At 34.6% G+C, this 15302-nt stretch overlaps 1 protein-coding gene across 1 annotated transcript; it reads left to right on the plus strand.

Annotated features, from left to right (window-relative positions):
• Nucleotides 1-7291: 7291 nt before the first annotated feature.
• Nucleotides 7292-7690, plus strand: LOC107186167 (endocuticle structural glycoprotein SgAbd-8-like). Its single transcript, XM_015573980.1, has one exon. The coding sequence runs from the start codon at nucleotides 7292-7294 to the stop codon at nucleotides 7688-7690; it is 399 nt and encodes a 132-aa protein (XP_015429466.1).
• The last annotated feature ends 7612 nt before the right edge of the window (nucleotides 7691-15302 follow it).

The raw sequence follows: 15302 nt of genomic DNA on the forward strand, positions 1-15302 counted from the left end.
TGATGAACGCCAGAGTCGTGTTAAAAATATAGAGGTTTCAAAGATCGCTTGTTCGACGGAGGATTAAAGTAATATTAACATACTTAATTTCTAACATACTTTACAGACCTAAGAATATTTCGGAAAAGACAAGATTAAATCGAAAAAGTCTCTAAAATCGTAACATTATTAAACAAACGAAATATGGGACCCGAAGACTGGTGTGTCTTATAACAGGTGTGGACTGGACCACTTCAGTGATGGATACAGACCGTGAAGACAGTATGATAGCGCTGGTCTCCAAGATAGATTCATAGGACACTCGATGACTGCTTAATTTGAAGGAATTTTTAATGATACGTTAGAAATATCTGAAAGTTAATTAGAAAAATGAACTGTTCTGGTCAGAGATTTTGGAGTAAGTGCCGTGTAATATATTAGAGTCCTGTTACCAGAAGGCACCCTTGCTTTATTCACTTCGGGGCCAGATCCTCCAGGAACAATGTTCTTATTCTTAAGGGGTCATGCTCAGTCAGAAATTTTCAAAAAATCGATTTTTCACTTAAGTACAACATCTCGAGAATATTCTGTGCAAGTTTCAAGGTAATCCAATTAAAAATGACAGAGTTACAAGCGTTAAAAAATGAACAATTAATACAAGTGTAAGCTTGACTTGAAACTTTAAACGCGTTTTTCTCGAAACTACATTTTTCAAATCGGTGATCAATATTTCTCGAAAACTACTGTGTCGATTTACATGAAGCCTTTTGCGCCTTATTTCAAATCAGAAAAACTTGTCCTTGAACGAACAATTCTTTTGTTCGTTCCATACTTTTTTTTTAATTGCCCAAAAACGAGTGATTTTGTAGGTGAAAATCACACTTTTTCAGGAAAACGTCCGCTATTTTGTTCCTAATCAATATTTCGAAAAACCCCACGTTCAAGGACAAGATTGGTTCTTCCATTACATAAATCTTACTGAATTTTTAATTCCAGATGAACCGTTATTATGTTACAATGATCACGGCAGACCACTTTTTGTGAAGAGACATCCAGGAGATCGCTCACCATTTATTTACTAATAAATATTATTAAATAAAAAAATTACCTTATAATCTAGAAACTGCAAATTTTGAAACACGAACACATTTTTTGAAAAAGGTCTTATAGTTTTCGAGAAAAAAGTTCCCAAAGAACACTCTTTTTTCAGCCTCCTGGCTGAGCATGACCCATTAAGGGAACTCTCCCTACATATGTGGTGATGCGGCATATCCTCAAGAAGACACTCAAACTGGGTCGAGATAGGACTCAAACTCATACACAGCATCCCATTTTAATACTTATGTATACTCCCGGTCTTAAGTACAGTAGAATTCCAATAAGTTGGCATTCAATGATCCGGTATGCGAAGCTCTGATCACGATCGTGTCCACGGAGGAGATATAGAAGCGCCTTAACATCTTATGGGACTTCCTGTGACATGTTCTGAAATAGTGATCGTGCAAAAAAATCAAAGAATTTCTACTGCCCCCTCCGTTACGAGAACGGTAAATTCGAAAATTACAAAAAATTCAATCCATGTCGAGCTCATTATGAGGTACCCGCGCCATCGACGGTTTCTTCCTCTTCAAACTCATATTATAATGTACACAAACAACAAATATGGCTGCCGCCGCATTCTACTGCTTACAAACAGACTGAATCTGGCAGAGGAATATTGCAATTACACACATCTAGCGTACGCCGCCAGAAATGGAAATTTCGGCGACAAATTTACGAAAACTTTACGAGGCTTTAAAGACCGCACGGAAGATTTTCAAGTTACAGGAGGGGGAATTATTTGCGATTGATAAATTGCATCAATTTTATAAGTCTGAATAATGTTTACGCCTAATTTTACTGACTTTATACAAATATTATTTTTAAGTACACTGTAAAATCATACATGTAAGTTGTATTTAAGGCAACTATTGTTAAATTTATAGATTGTATTTGTTTTTATAAATTACATATTTGTTTGCCATTACAAATTACAAAAAGATAATTCTGTATACAAACACATATTATGTAATAAGTTATTACTAATAACGATGTATTACCAACAATCTTGGATAAGTTGTCATTTAAAGAATTTATATTCTTGGTAAATAGCATTACTATATTAACCATGGCCGTCGTTCAAATTATTTTCCTCGTTTTCACCGTATTACAGATATAGTCCAGTAATCCGACATATTTTATAATCTGCCAGCGTTGAAGTCCGGAATGTACCGGATGATCGGAATACAACTGTATTAGGACACTTATTGAATATAAAACAACGGGCGTTACGATATATTATCGATATATTTTCACTGTTGGTAAGAAGATTCCTTTTTATGAACTACGGTTTAAGCGAATCAAATGTCTGCTTGATAAATGGACACCTTTCAAAAGTTTTCCAGTCTTTTTAACCTCTAAATCGAGGACAAGGTTCGTCAGGTAACAGTTAGAATGGAAAAAGGGTGTCACTTCACCAGTAATCATAGAATATTCAGCAACTGCTATATGTATTTATCCCTAAGTCGTAATTTGGTTGGACATTGAGACACCATTATCTTACAAATTTCTATCAGAATACGCATGTTTTTTTAGGTGTCTCCCATTTATGAGTATCGTTTAAGTGTGACGAGCATTTAAATGGACAGGTGACTGATGCTACATGTCGCAGTGAAAGAAGTTGGGTGGTACTGAGACATTAGAATACCTTGTACGATGTATTCAAAAGTCAGTGATTCCGCTCATTACAACCACGCTTAGTTTGACAGGCCATTTTTCAAATGTTGCGGCCCTTTAACGTGGGAAAAAGGTTACTCTACACCGTAAGATCAATTGTATCCACGCAACATTATGATTTTAACTCTACACAGTCAAGCTTCGTTGAAATGACGACAGCGATTGAAAGATATTGCTTTTCCTTTTCAATGCTGCAATTAAACAAATTCTGTCAATATACAGAGTGATCTTAAAATAATAGGTCTAACTTTATGCATTCTCCTTATCGTCACGAGAGAAAACAATAAACATTAGACAAACAGAAATGTTTGAATTGCCGTCTGTTCGTTCTTTTTGTTTGAGAATATCTGAAACAGCTTCTATTGTAGACTCGTTGAGAGCAGAGTTTGGAAGATTTCTATTTAAAGAATTTTTAACAAATAACCAATGGAAATAAGTTTTTACTTTTAAGTAATAATTAAATTTTTCGGACACTCGAAAATTATATATTTGACGGCTATAATATTATTGCAAGTATGTATTACATGAAGGTGAATAACGTTTTAGTTATCATATGGGATCGGGTAAAACATTACCAACTTGACCAATTCGTCTGGTCCATTTTTCGTCTGCTCGTCACTGTTTGCTCTTTTCTATTAAGACTTCAGTACCGTTTCAGAGATATCATGACGGTCTTTTTTTAATGCCTACAGAAATTGATCGTTTCGTTTAATTCCTTTCAACAAAACGTCTCAGAACCAATGCGTTCGACACGATGCTCGACGCGTAATTAGTGATTATTTAAATCGAGTGTATATTTACACAATTTACAGTGACGGTTAATCGACGATCTAGGTGCGGATTGATTACAGGTTGCTGGTCGTCCCGTAATCTAGCCGGAAAGGTTTTCTTTAATACGTGATACCGGTCATACGAAGGCTGAACCGGTATCACCGAGTGACATTTGATGGAAAATGTCGGTGATAGCGAAGAGTATTTCAAACTATAAAAGGTGCATGCGATGAACGACCGTTCGTCAGTAGGATTTTACACGCGATATCTGGCAAATCACGAACCGAAGCAGACGTGGATCGGTAGCCTTACATCGAAGAAATATTCCACGTTCTAACGATACCATTAGGTAAATAATACAATCTAGCACATTTAAGTATGGAAATTTTTATTCTTTTTACTCTCTTGAATAGTCTTCATCCTTTGATACATTTGACAATTCGAATACGTTGAAGTTCAACAGCATTTAATTTAAATGCATTAAAGAACATTAAATATAAGTTATTGATGTGTTACCAACAGTCTTGGGCAAGGAGTCATTTAAAGAATTTGTAATAATTTACTACTAATAAGTAACATAATAACAAAATTTTGTATTCGAACGAATTTCAATCGTTCCAGATATAATTCATTTATCATTTCCCGTTGTCAAATGAAGATTACTTTTTTTATTTGTGATAAAGTTCGAAGCAAATTACATATAGTTTTGAGGTTTTCCTTGTTTGTTCAAATTCCAATCATTGTTGTTTAATTAATATTACCATTTTTTATCAATTTTTCTTTAGAAAAGGTACGATAAGCTCTTAACAATTTACATGGACAACAATGGACTTCTTGAAATAATAAATAATAAAATCCTTGTTTTAACTTCTACCAAAATGCTACTATATGTAAGTACGTCTGCGTTTCAAAGAAGAAGGCTGTTATCCACAATACACATTTATAATATTGTTTCTAAACCAAAGAAGAAATTAAAGATTTCCCAATTTTCCAATTGAGTACTATTGATATACTATGTCTTTCTTCCATTTGAATTATCTAATTTTAAATTGTCTAAATAGGAATAATTTGTTATTTAATCGTTCGAGTGCCGCAGTTTATTGCAGAATTTTAATCAGAAAGTACCAAGCTTCTGCCACCACGTTTCTTTCGTTTTACTTAGAAAGTAGTGTTTCTTTTGTTTACAGCATCATTTGCAGTTCTGTAATTGATCAGGTCCTATTTAACGTTTCAAAAATTACCAGTTATAAAAATACAAGTGTTTAACAATTTAAAGTCATCATTTCAGCGTTTATATTGCTAATACAGTTGAACATCACGGACGAATACGTCGGCGCTTTCTGATTACAGAATGCAAGCTACCCGAACGAGCTACGTGGCTCTCGATATACGGTTAAATAATTATTTAAGAGGTCATTTTATTTTGATGGCCGAAAAAGTTAGCTGTATTGAGGGACTTTTTCCTTAGCACATACAATATGTAATCAAATGCATCTTGTTAGCATTTATTCAATTACTAATAAATAATGTAACAAAATTGCAGAAATAATTGTATTGTTTTGTTTTAAGTTTTTTCTCAGCATGAAACTGACATCTCAAAAAAAGGTATCTCCATGACGCAGGTGACTTCTCGGCAAAGACTCAACTGAAACAAAAAATTCAAAGAGATTCTTAATTAGTATAAGTATCGCTATCGCGGGAACCACAGTCATGTTAATATCTTTAATTTATCATACTTCTTACATAACAGAGTCACCAAAAATGCTACTGTTTAATTTGTTTATTTGATCCGCGCCATTTTGTTATTTTTTAAAATACATTATTTCTGTGGTTCCTGCGATAACGACACTTATACTAATTAAGAATTTTCTTGAATTTTTTGTTCCAGATGAGTCTGTGCTGAGAAATCACCTGCGCCATGGAGCTACCTTCTTTCTGGGATGTCACTTTCATGCTAAGAAGAAACTTAAAACAAAATATGCTAAAGTTGTTTTTGAAATATTTTAATATTATTTAAAAGTAGTTCAATAAATACTAACAAAATGCATTTGATTACATACAATATTTACCGAAGAAAAGACTCCCTAGGAATAACTGAACCTTTTTGGTTGTCGAAGAAGAATAACCTCTTAAGCAGAGATTAATTTAACCTTCGAACGGGTGCACCATTGGCAAGCACACGATCAGGAGCGTGGTGAACTCAGTTCTCGAGTTGAAAATAATCATTTTAGCCCTCTTATATATGAAATATACACTTCCGACAACGGTTCTCCGTCGATAGTAACTACCTTTTGAATTATATGTGATGGGAAAGTAAATGTTAGCTACCAAAAGGTAATGTTTTTTTTACTAAACTTTATTACAGATTTCGAAATACATATAAAGGCACTCTTTATTCATACAATCCCCATCGTTTTCAATAACCCTTTGCCTAGGTTATTTTAGTGTAGAAAAAACTTCAATTAAATTCAGATGAAGTTAATTTAGAAAGTTAAAAGAACATCCATCACAAAGAACAACATTATTTTCCGGCACCCCTAATAACAATATACCCAAGATTTATTTCCCCAAGACGTAAACAAAGAAATACGTGTATTGGTGAACAGAGGTAACCGGCACGCTTGCTCGAGGGTTAAATAACCCCTGAAATAAATTTGTTTAGAAATTATTTACCAGGAGAATAGTCAGTTTATATGAACACTTCGGCCCGATTTTTTTTTAGCGTTCATCAATGACTCTAGTGGCGTTTGATAGATCGTCATTTATTGAACAAAAGAATTCATTGCGAGAAATTTCTAACAATGGGGGTTTCGAGATATTGACATTTCTATTCACACGCTAGCGGTGGCTACGTGCTGCGAATGGTAGGCAGCGTTACCGCGGGAACTTGGCTGGCAAATTCGCGCTCTGATTGGTCGGGGTTTTTCGTTAATATCTGGGTAACGAAGCCTCGGATTACATTGTTGCTAAGGAAAAAAATGTTCCAATTCACCCCCCGAGTGCCCCATTTCCGGGTCGGACAACATTTTTGTTACACACTGTATACAGATCAGTGTCATCAAACCGTCCTAAACGGGGATTCCTGGACAGTTGCACATCATGTGCAAAACATTCGCGGTCCTCGAAACCGTTCCTTATTATATTTCGGCGCTGACTTCCAGGAATCCAAGAAACAATACACACATCAATCCCCACTTCTTCCAACACCAACTCCTACACCAACAAAAGTTCTGTATTTTCCACCAATCACGAGTCGATCCGTTCCAGCAAGCATCTATACATTCACTCATTTACCAGAACACATTCAACCGTCAACGAGAACACATCGAGCAGTCAGAACACAAACAATACACACATACACATATATCACAATGTTAAGTTTATATTAAATTCTAAGTTGTCCCAAGTCATTTAAATCACATATTACCACACACCATCCTTTTTAACAATCTCCATGGTATTAATTTACCAACGAGCAGTGGTAAATCGCGAGTTTATCGCCGCACCAAAAACGTTATAAAAATTCACATTCAGAAAAATAAACCTACAAGTTTCACAGGTTTGTCGGAATATACTTTTTTCTGTAGTAAGTGACAATCTACCAATTACTACCAGAGTCGTTCGTGAACATTAAAAAAACATTTGGGCCGAAAACGACCATTCTCCTTCGTAACCTATAGCTCGCGTGAACATTCATTTCTGACGTTCGTTCTTCGTGTTATTTCAGTTAACAATTCTTTCCAGGAGAACTTCTTCGATACGAAAAATGTACCCTCGCACGATAATCCTTCTGACGCTGACATGTATGGCGTTTGCCGCGGACAAGCCGATACCCATCATCAGTCAAACCCAAGACATCAGCCCTGACGGTAGTTTCTCCTCGAGATGGGAAACCGGGAACGGGATCATCGTTCAAGAGGATGGTGTCTTGAAGAATCCTGGCCAGAAGGATGCCGAAGCTGAAGAGGTCCGTGGTTCAGCCTCGTGGACAGCGCCGGATGGGACGAAAATCAACCTCGGTTGGCTGGCCAACGAAAATGGTGCCAATTTCCAAGGGGCGCATCTACCGACGCCACCGCCGCCCCAACCGATACCGCCGCTCATCCAACGCGCGTTGGACTGGATAGCCACCCATCCCTACAAAGACGAGAAGAATAGATTGTAATTCTCCGTGACGTTCCATTTCGCGCGGGATCACACGTTGCGAGGGAAGCCCTGCGTGAGCTTGCGCGACCCTTTCCTCACTCACCATCATCCGAGAGACTTATTATTATTCGGTGCTCTGTTTGGTCTGAGTGTTTGGGAGACGTTTGAATATCTTGCGAACGCAACGAATAGCACGGTGTATTGCGAAACTTGGGATCGAGGTTTATACCGTGACGTAAACACGAAATTTCGTGGCTGGTTCGTGGGGAGATAGAGTATCTATAGTCGTTTCGAACGAATAAAAATTTCAAGGATTTTATATGTATTTTGGGAAGCGATTTCTTTTTACTGAATTATCTATTGGGACCCTGCTTCGTGTTATTTCATTGTAGTCGGTGGTTTCCTGCGCTTAACACATTAACTACCGAGTGCTGGAGAAATGAATTTTTCTCTTTTTATGTTTTCAGTAGCAATATGTCAGTATAACTGTTCCAAAAGACACTTAATAATAGAAAATGTTTTTTTCATCACATTTTTTAATGGGAATTATATGCTCCATCCAACTGTGGGATTTGTCGTTTTGGTAAATCGAAGCCAGTCTACGATGAATTTACCAGCAGATTTCTTAAATAATTACGTTGCTAATGGATTATTATCCGAAGAAGACAACGACGACTAATCAGGTGAGTTTTACTAACGACGACATTCCGAACTTTGCGTTTATTTTTGATAACTTTCCCATCGTCTCCATGGTAAACAATTATACATTTTGGATTCCTTAGGACCTGTAGAAAGATATCCTGTAAAAAACTTTCGTTGCCAGTCAGGTCCAAAATTGGCCACTTTCTACCATTGTCCTTTTTCACCAGCTGCATACAGTATTAATTTGACGTGCGACGTGCGTTCGATTATTACACCGACGCAACAATGTAATAGCTGCGACAAAGGAGACAGGGAAATATTGCATAAGTGTCGGAGTAGGAAAGTTCCGTGTTGCAGCAGCTGCGTCGTCACTGTTGACGGCGTTGTCCTCGTTCGTTTGGATTACAGGCGGCTTGGTACACGTGGAAAATCATTTCCCTCCGTAAATAACACAGACACACATTAATTGTTCTGTATACTTACAGATGTATTTTGCTAAATAGTTTATATTTACTCACGGAAGTATCTTCTCAGTCTACGTATGACATGTCTCATGTGTTTGATTAATATTAAAGTTAGAATTAACAATTATCCTTCATATTAATGTAAATTTTGAGTACCTAATATACATTGTTGATTGTAGGTCTCCAATGTATGAGGTTGGCCAGAAAGTAATGTCGGATTTTTGCAGCAGATGATGCATTTTCTTATTTTTCAATACACAACAATGCTCCTAACTAATAAAATATACACCCAATTCTGTTTTTATAGAAGCTTTGTGTACACGATGTTTTAACACGAATTAGATAAAAAATTTCGTTCTTTCATTATACGATCTGTTTTGATTCAACACAATAGACCGAAATTCTAAGAAAAAAATTTTAATGAAAGGTCCTAAATGAAAGCCTTAAATTGATCAGTAGATTGAGTAATCACGTTGGCAAATATAATCCTAATAGGGATAAGCTTGAACATGATCTGAAGTCATTAATGGCATCTTACAGAGAATCAAATAATAGTCTAGCTAAAACTCGAACACGGCGATTAATAACTGGATTCGTTCTTAAAACCACTGAAATAGCACCACAGGAGACTAGTATGTACTAATTTTGTTCAAGAGATCACAGAAAGAATTTCACCAATCGAACAAAAAGACGGTGACCAAGCCACTTTTCTTCGTTTCATATGAAAATTTACTTTATATACTACATTTTTATATACATTTGCAATCTTTATAAAATAAAAAGTGCAAACACGTAAAAATTATAAGATTGTAATATGAATTTTTCATATAGTTTATTGCATTATTTTTGCTGATTTTTTCGGTTTGGAATCAATCTCCCATTTTTCCATGGATATAGTATATTTTTGTACACGAATTTTGTTCACACGCATTCATCCGGAACGTCTCTATCGTCTAAAAACAGAATGGGGTGCATACATGTTCTGGAAGGTGACACTTCAACGCGTTGGTTACAAAAAAGTCATTACTAGACTACGGATCTTTATGCAAATATCAATTTTTAAAGACAAAATCTTATGCAAATATCAATTTTCAAATATTTACAGAAACTAGAAAAGACCGAAACTTTACTTACTGCATCAGAAGCTTTATAAACTTCAATGTAAAATAAAAACTACACAAAAATTTACTAAACATTTTACTCTACTGAATTTCGGACAATTGGACGCGCTATAAATGCATAAAATCAGCAGTGTAATCATTATGATTTAGTTGAATTTTCTGAAATTGTTGCCGTTTTGAAAATGAGTGACGGGAATATGTACCTTCGTGGAATTATGCTTTTCTATTTTGGGATTCGGAAAAATGCGGAACCAACAACGAAAAAGATTTTCCTATGTGCACGGTGATACTGATGTAAACGAACGGAAATCAAGAAGCAGAATTACTCGAAGGTACACTTGACGTCAGACATTTTCAAAACAAGATTTTATGAAATTTTAACGTAATCGTTAGGGTCTTCTTATGCAAATGACACATTGAATTGTCACCTTTCAAGATATGAACAGTTACGCGCAAAAGTCTTCGTACTTCCCATATAATGGTCAGTTTAATATAAACAATAACTTTGTATAATATCATGTTTATTTATTAACATATGAGGTAATAACTGTTTCATAATAATAAGTATTAGTCTATAGGAATGCTTTAACACATAAGAAATAAGGAATTATGCTTCTCACAAAAGTGACTTTCTTTATGGGGTGTACGAAGACTTTTATAAATTACTATATATTTTATTAATTAGAGGCAGTGTTTTGTATTGAAATAAAACCAATATCATGTCACTGCAGAAATCTGCCATTACTTTCTAGCCAAACCAAGTCGAACGTAGTCAAACGTAGGATTTAATAAATTTATTAAATCCCAAGTTTCAATCGTATTTATACGATTCACTATTGTGTCTGTCCATTACGTACCAGTTCTACTTGGAAACATTTACGCCGCAGTGTTACTTGATCCACAATACGCTTCCTGTATTTCAACTTACAGTCTACCTAAAGTCGTTATAAAAATAACTATTACCATAAATGAATAGCAAAATATGTTCGAAAAATTTTTATGAAAATATAATTTAAAAAGTTTGATTTTCCATACCGAGGAAGATATGAATTTTAGAATAAGAAACCGTTCTGTCTCCCCTTAAAAAATCGGAGCGCAAAATAAAATTTTCGTACCAAATGATTTCTTTTAAAAATTCTCTGTTATTCATTTATAGGCCTTTAAAAACAGCGAAACATTGTTTCATATCTATTGTAGACTAGGAGTTATATGTATAGGAATGGGTAACAAGGGTGATTCCAATAATATTAGTGGTTTCTCCTTTATAGTCTGAAACGAGCACTGCCCAGACACGACAAAATTCGTAGGTCGGACCATTCAAATAACTGTGCGAAGTTTTATCAAAATCGGGGAAGTAACACTTTTCGAGAACATTTCTCGTAAGTGGTTTCAATTTCTATACAAATACATCTATAATAAGTAAAAATATACACTGTTCCTCATCGTAGTTTCTATATCAGTAAATAAATGAGGTTAAGGTTAAGCAAATATAATCAATTTTGCTAAATATTTTTGTTTCATACAACGATATTTTGAAGGTAACATTTATAATTCAGAAACTCTGTACACGACGTATAAAGAAACATTAGGCTAGCATAAGAGAGCAGAATGAGAAAGAATCGGGATATAAAATTGAATGGTGGAGTTAGACAGGAGAAAAGGAAGACTCGACGATAGGAGAAAGTTTTAGTTTACGGTATGGGTTGTTTGTGGCATGTTTATGTCGAGGCGTGGGGGTTGCAATCGAATGACAGAATGAATGAGGGCGATATAGCATTCAATTAAAACGACCGTACGAGAGGCACCTGTTATTTTACATACCAGTGTGGTATTATAAAGATAGTACAATCGCAAAATATTGAATCGAGTGACATAAAGAACGCTACATCGTCCTGTGGTCTGGTTTTTCCGCTGTATAAATCAGACGAATGCAAGATAATAGTACAGAACATACATAAATAATGGAGGATACACGTGTACAGTTACTAAAATACTCGCCCACTCACGTTTCACCTGTTTATTAATGTTAAAATTAGAATTTACCAGTATAAACCTTAACCCTTTGAAACATAGAATATTACAATAATAAATATGCCTAGTTGCTCAGACATCGTTTTGTATAAAATATGTCAAAATATTATTTTATTTAAATTATGTTTTATGTTTAGTAATTTCACGATTTAAAAGTGGTATGAATAACGTCCCACCATACGAGTTGGGTATGAAAAAAAGGTGGGACATTTTTCAAACTACCGTGCTTCAAACAGTTAATTAATATATTTTAGATTAAGATATACTCAACTGAGAAATTATAGACAGTTTATTTAAAAAACTATTATTTTTATATCTAGCGATTTTACAACAAATCTAATTCAATCGGTGGACAGTAGAGTAAAAGCTGTAGTAGGATCACGGATATATCCGACAAAGTATTAATTTATTGTAAATAAGTTCATACAAAATAAATATTCGCTTTTTTTGCTACTTACACCGATACCAATTGTTGTTCAAATAAACTGTGGGTAATTTCTGAACTGAATGTTTTCTAATCTAAAGTACAATTAGGGTTTGTGCCAATACAAATTGCAATTAGTAGATTACGGATGTTCATGTATGTATAGCATTTCCTAGTTGCGCAAAATATAATGAAATAGAGATTTTAATAATATTCGATACTATTCATGTATTACCATTAGTATAATAAAAAATTGCCACAAATTTCAGTTTTGTGTATTGGTACCTAAAATTGCATAAACTTCCGTAGTCTAGTAGTAATTAGTCTTGTAATTTTCATATTGTTTAAGTGTACAATACACAGTGTTCCGTTATTAGAGTCAGAAATTTTAAAGGGTAATTCTACCTGTGAAAATAAAACGAAAATCGAGAAGGACGAAATCGTGATAGAGGTTTTCTTTTCAAGTTAGTAACTGTCAAAAATTGGGATCAGAAACGCTTGAAACCAGGCAGTCTGCGTACAAACGGTAAGCGGTAGGGCACGACGGGCCTGGCGCTGTTTACATATTTCTTATTATTTTTCTGTCCTTTGCATAGGACTCAAGTAATGGTTCCTTAGTTTAGTGGAAGTCGTCAATGGGAATGCATCTAGTAGTCGCGATACAGCCCTCGAAGAAGAGCATCTGGATTTTTTTTCTAGTATTAATTTAATTTATTATAGAGACTTTTAGTTCACTTTAAATTGTTTTTTTAGTGCTTAGTCTGTGACTGTGTGTGTTGTATTCTCCCTTGAGGAATTAAACGAGTCATAAAGTTTAACTTTGTGCAACGATTCGTGTGTGTTTTGTTATGAACTGCCGCGAGAAAATATTGTGGTTACACAGTTTTTGCTGCCAGGTAAAAGTGTATTCTCTTTTTTTTTTAGTCACATCGGTACTGCCATGCCCAACGCTTACCGTTTTTACGCAGATAGAATGATTTCAGCTGCTTCTGACCCCAGTTTTTGATGGTTAATAATTTGAGATCGAAGCCTCCAACACAATTTCGTCATTCTTGATTTTCGTCTCGTGTTTAGATGTAGAATCACCTTGTACAGTTTCTGACTTATACAGGATGTTCTATTTAAATTGACCCACAATATTAAAAAATGTTTCTAATGCACTACTATATTTTCTAATGCACTACTTGATGCTACACGTTATTCCGTACATGGAGCAATAATCAACTTATGGCGAAATAGTGCATTAAAAAATATACGGTTCCACGCGTACACGCGTCCACATAGAAAAAAATTACATCAGAAAGTGTGCCCCCTGATATCATTTAACTTTTGTATGAAACATTTTTTAATATCGTCAACAGTTTTGGGGTTATTCGAGTGGGTCGATTTATACAGGGCACCCTATACTTATGGGATGGTCGGACTCTTTTGTGTGCAACTGTACACAAGATCAAGACAATAATAAGTGAGTAAAAAAAAAGTCAAACTACGTATTTCCTTTGTTCATAATATTAAGAATGAAATGAAAAAAAAACTACTTTGGGAAATACCAGTTTCAGTAATATTCTTTATTACTGTATTTTCTGTATTTATTATGACACCATGTAGCCTCTGACAATGAGATATTTTAGTGATATAGTTATGGTAAGGGTATTTATGATAGATTTAGTATTTCCCATTTATATTTTCTATCGGTAAATAAATATCAGCTACAGAAATTGAATAGATTCTTTCGTGAAAGTTAATTACATGAAAATAATATTTATGACTTACTACGATATAATTAATAGATGTATGAATTTCAAACTTTCTGTTGCCGAACACTCTATGGATTAAACGAAAACTCCCACACGAGATAAATGGAAAAATATCTACGATCTTTGTGAATTCTGTTTTATCGAGCATTTATGATTTGTAGTTCTGATAGGCTGACGATAGAAACAACATCTATAGCTTGTATTCACGACACAATGTAGGAAACTAATCATTGTGTAATTCCATTGTAAATAGAGAACATCTCCGGCTACTAAAATAGCCAATGTATGACGTTGGCATTTGTGAAAGTTCAATGACAGTTCTTCAAGATCTGATCGGTTTCGATTCCCTGAACCACGGAGGATGAATACGGCCTGTCACGTTGACATGGGCCATCCCCTCGAAACAGTTACGTAATATGCATTGATCAATCAAGATACGTTCAACATTAACGGTTACCAATAATGACAATAATGTCGTATCTTTCACTATTTCCTGTTTATTCAAATTTTCTGTTTCGTGGGAACACAATTTTTGTGTGCTCAGTTTCGAAAAGTAATAATCGAATATCCAGACATATGACGACGTACAATGACTCACAAGTTTGTTCACGAAAGGCTCTCACTTCTATTTGATAAAATTATTTACCAAAATGTAAATTTTATTACAAAGTTAAGAAAAATTGATCACAAAAGGATGATAAAAGTAATAGTAAGGAGAAAATATAAATAGAAATTGGGTAAAAGTTCTGACACCTAATTGTTGTTTCCGGAGTCTGTGAACCAATACGTAAGTCACTGTATGCCATTGTAATCAAAACTAACGGATTTATGTATTAAGTAGACGAAGTATTATATATGCCAGACTTTTTGACAAAGTTTATCAAAACATTATAAAATCAGATATATAATATCATAGTTAATAAAATAACAAATCTAAACAATTATGAAAAAATAGATAAAAGAAGAACTAATAAGTTATGTCTTAATGAATATAATATTTCTACACCTGTTGCAAGTTATCTTCGTTAATTTCACAGGCACAGGAAACTTATTAAAACAAATATAATAAGATCCATGGAGTCTGACACTAATAAAATAAATAAATTTAACGTTTCGTAATATTGTATTTATTAATAAGACTACACCTCGTGTTCCATGTGACTTCCATTAGCAAGAATGCATTACGAAATGT

This window comes from Dufourea novaeangliae, unplaced genomic scaffold (assembly GCF_001272555.1).
Source record: "Dufourea novaeangliae isolate 0120121106 unplaced genomic scaffold, ASM127255v1 scaffold76, whole genome shotgun sequence".
Lineage (NCBI taxonomy): Eukaryota > Metazoa > Arthropoda > Insecta > Hymenoptera > Halictidae > Dufourea > Dufourea novaeangliae.

Coding starts and splice junctions, on each gene's coding strand:
- LOC107186167 (XM_015573980.1), top strand. CDS start 7,292: ATGTACCCTCGCACGATAATCCTTCTGACGCTGACATGTATGGCGTTT.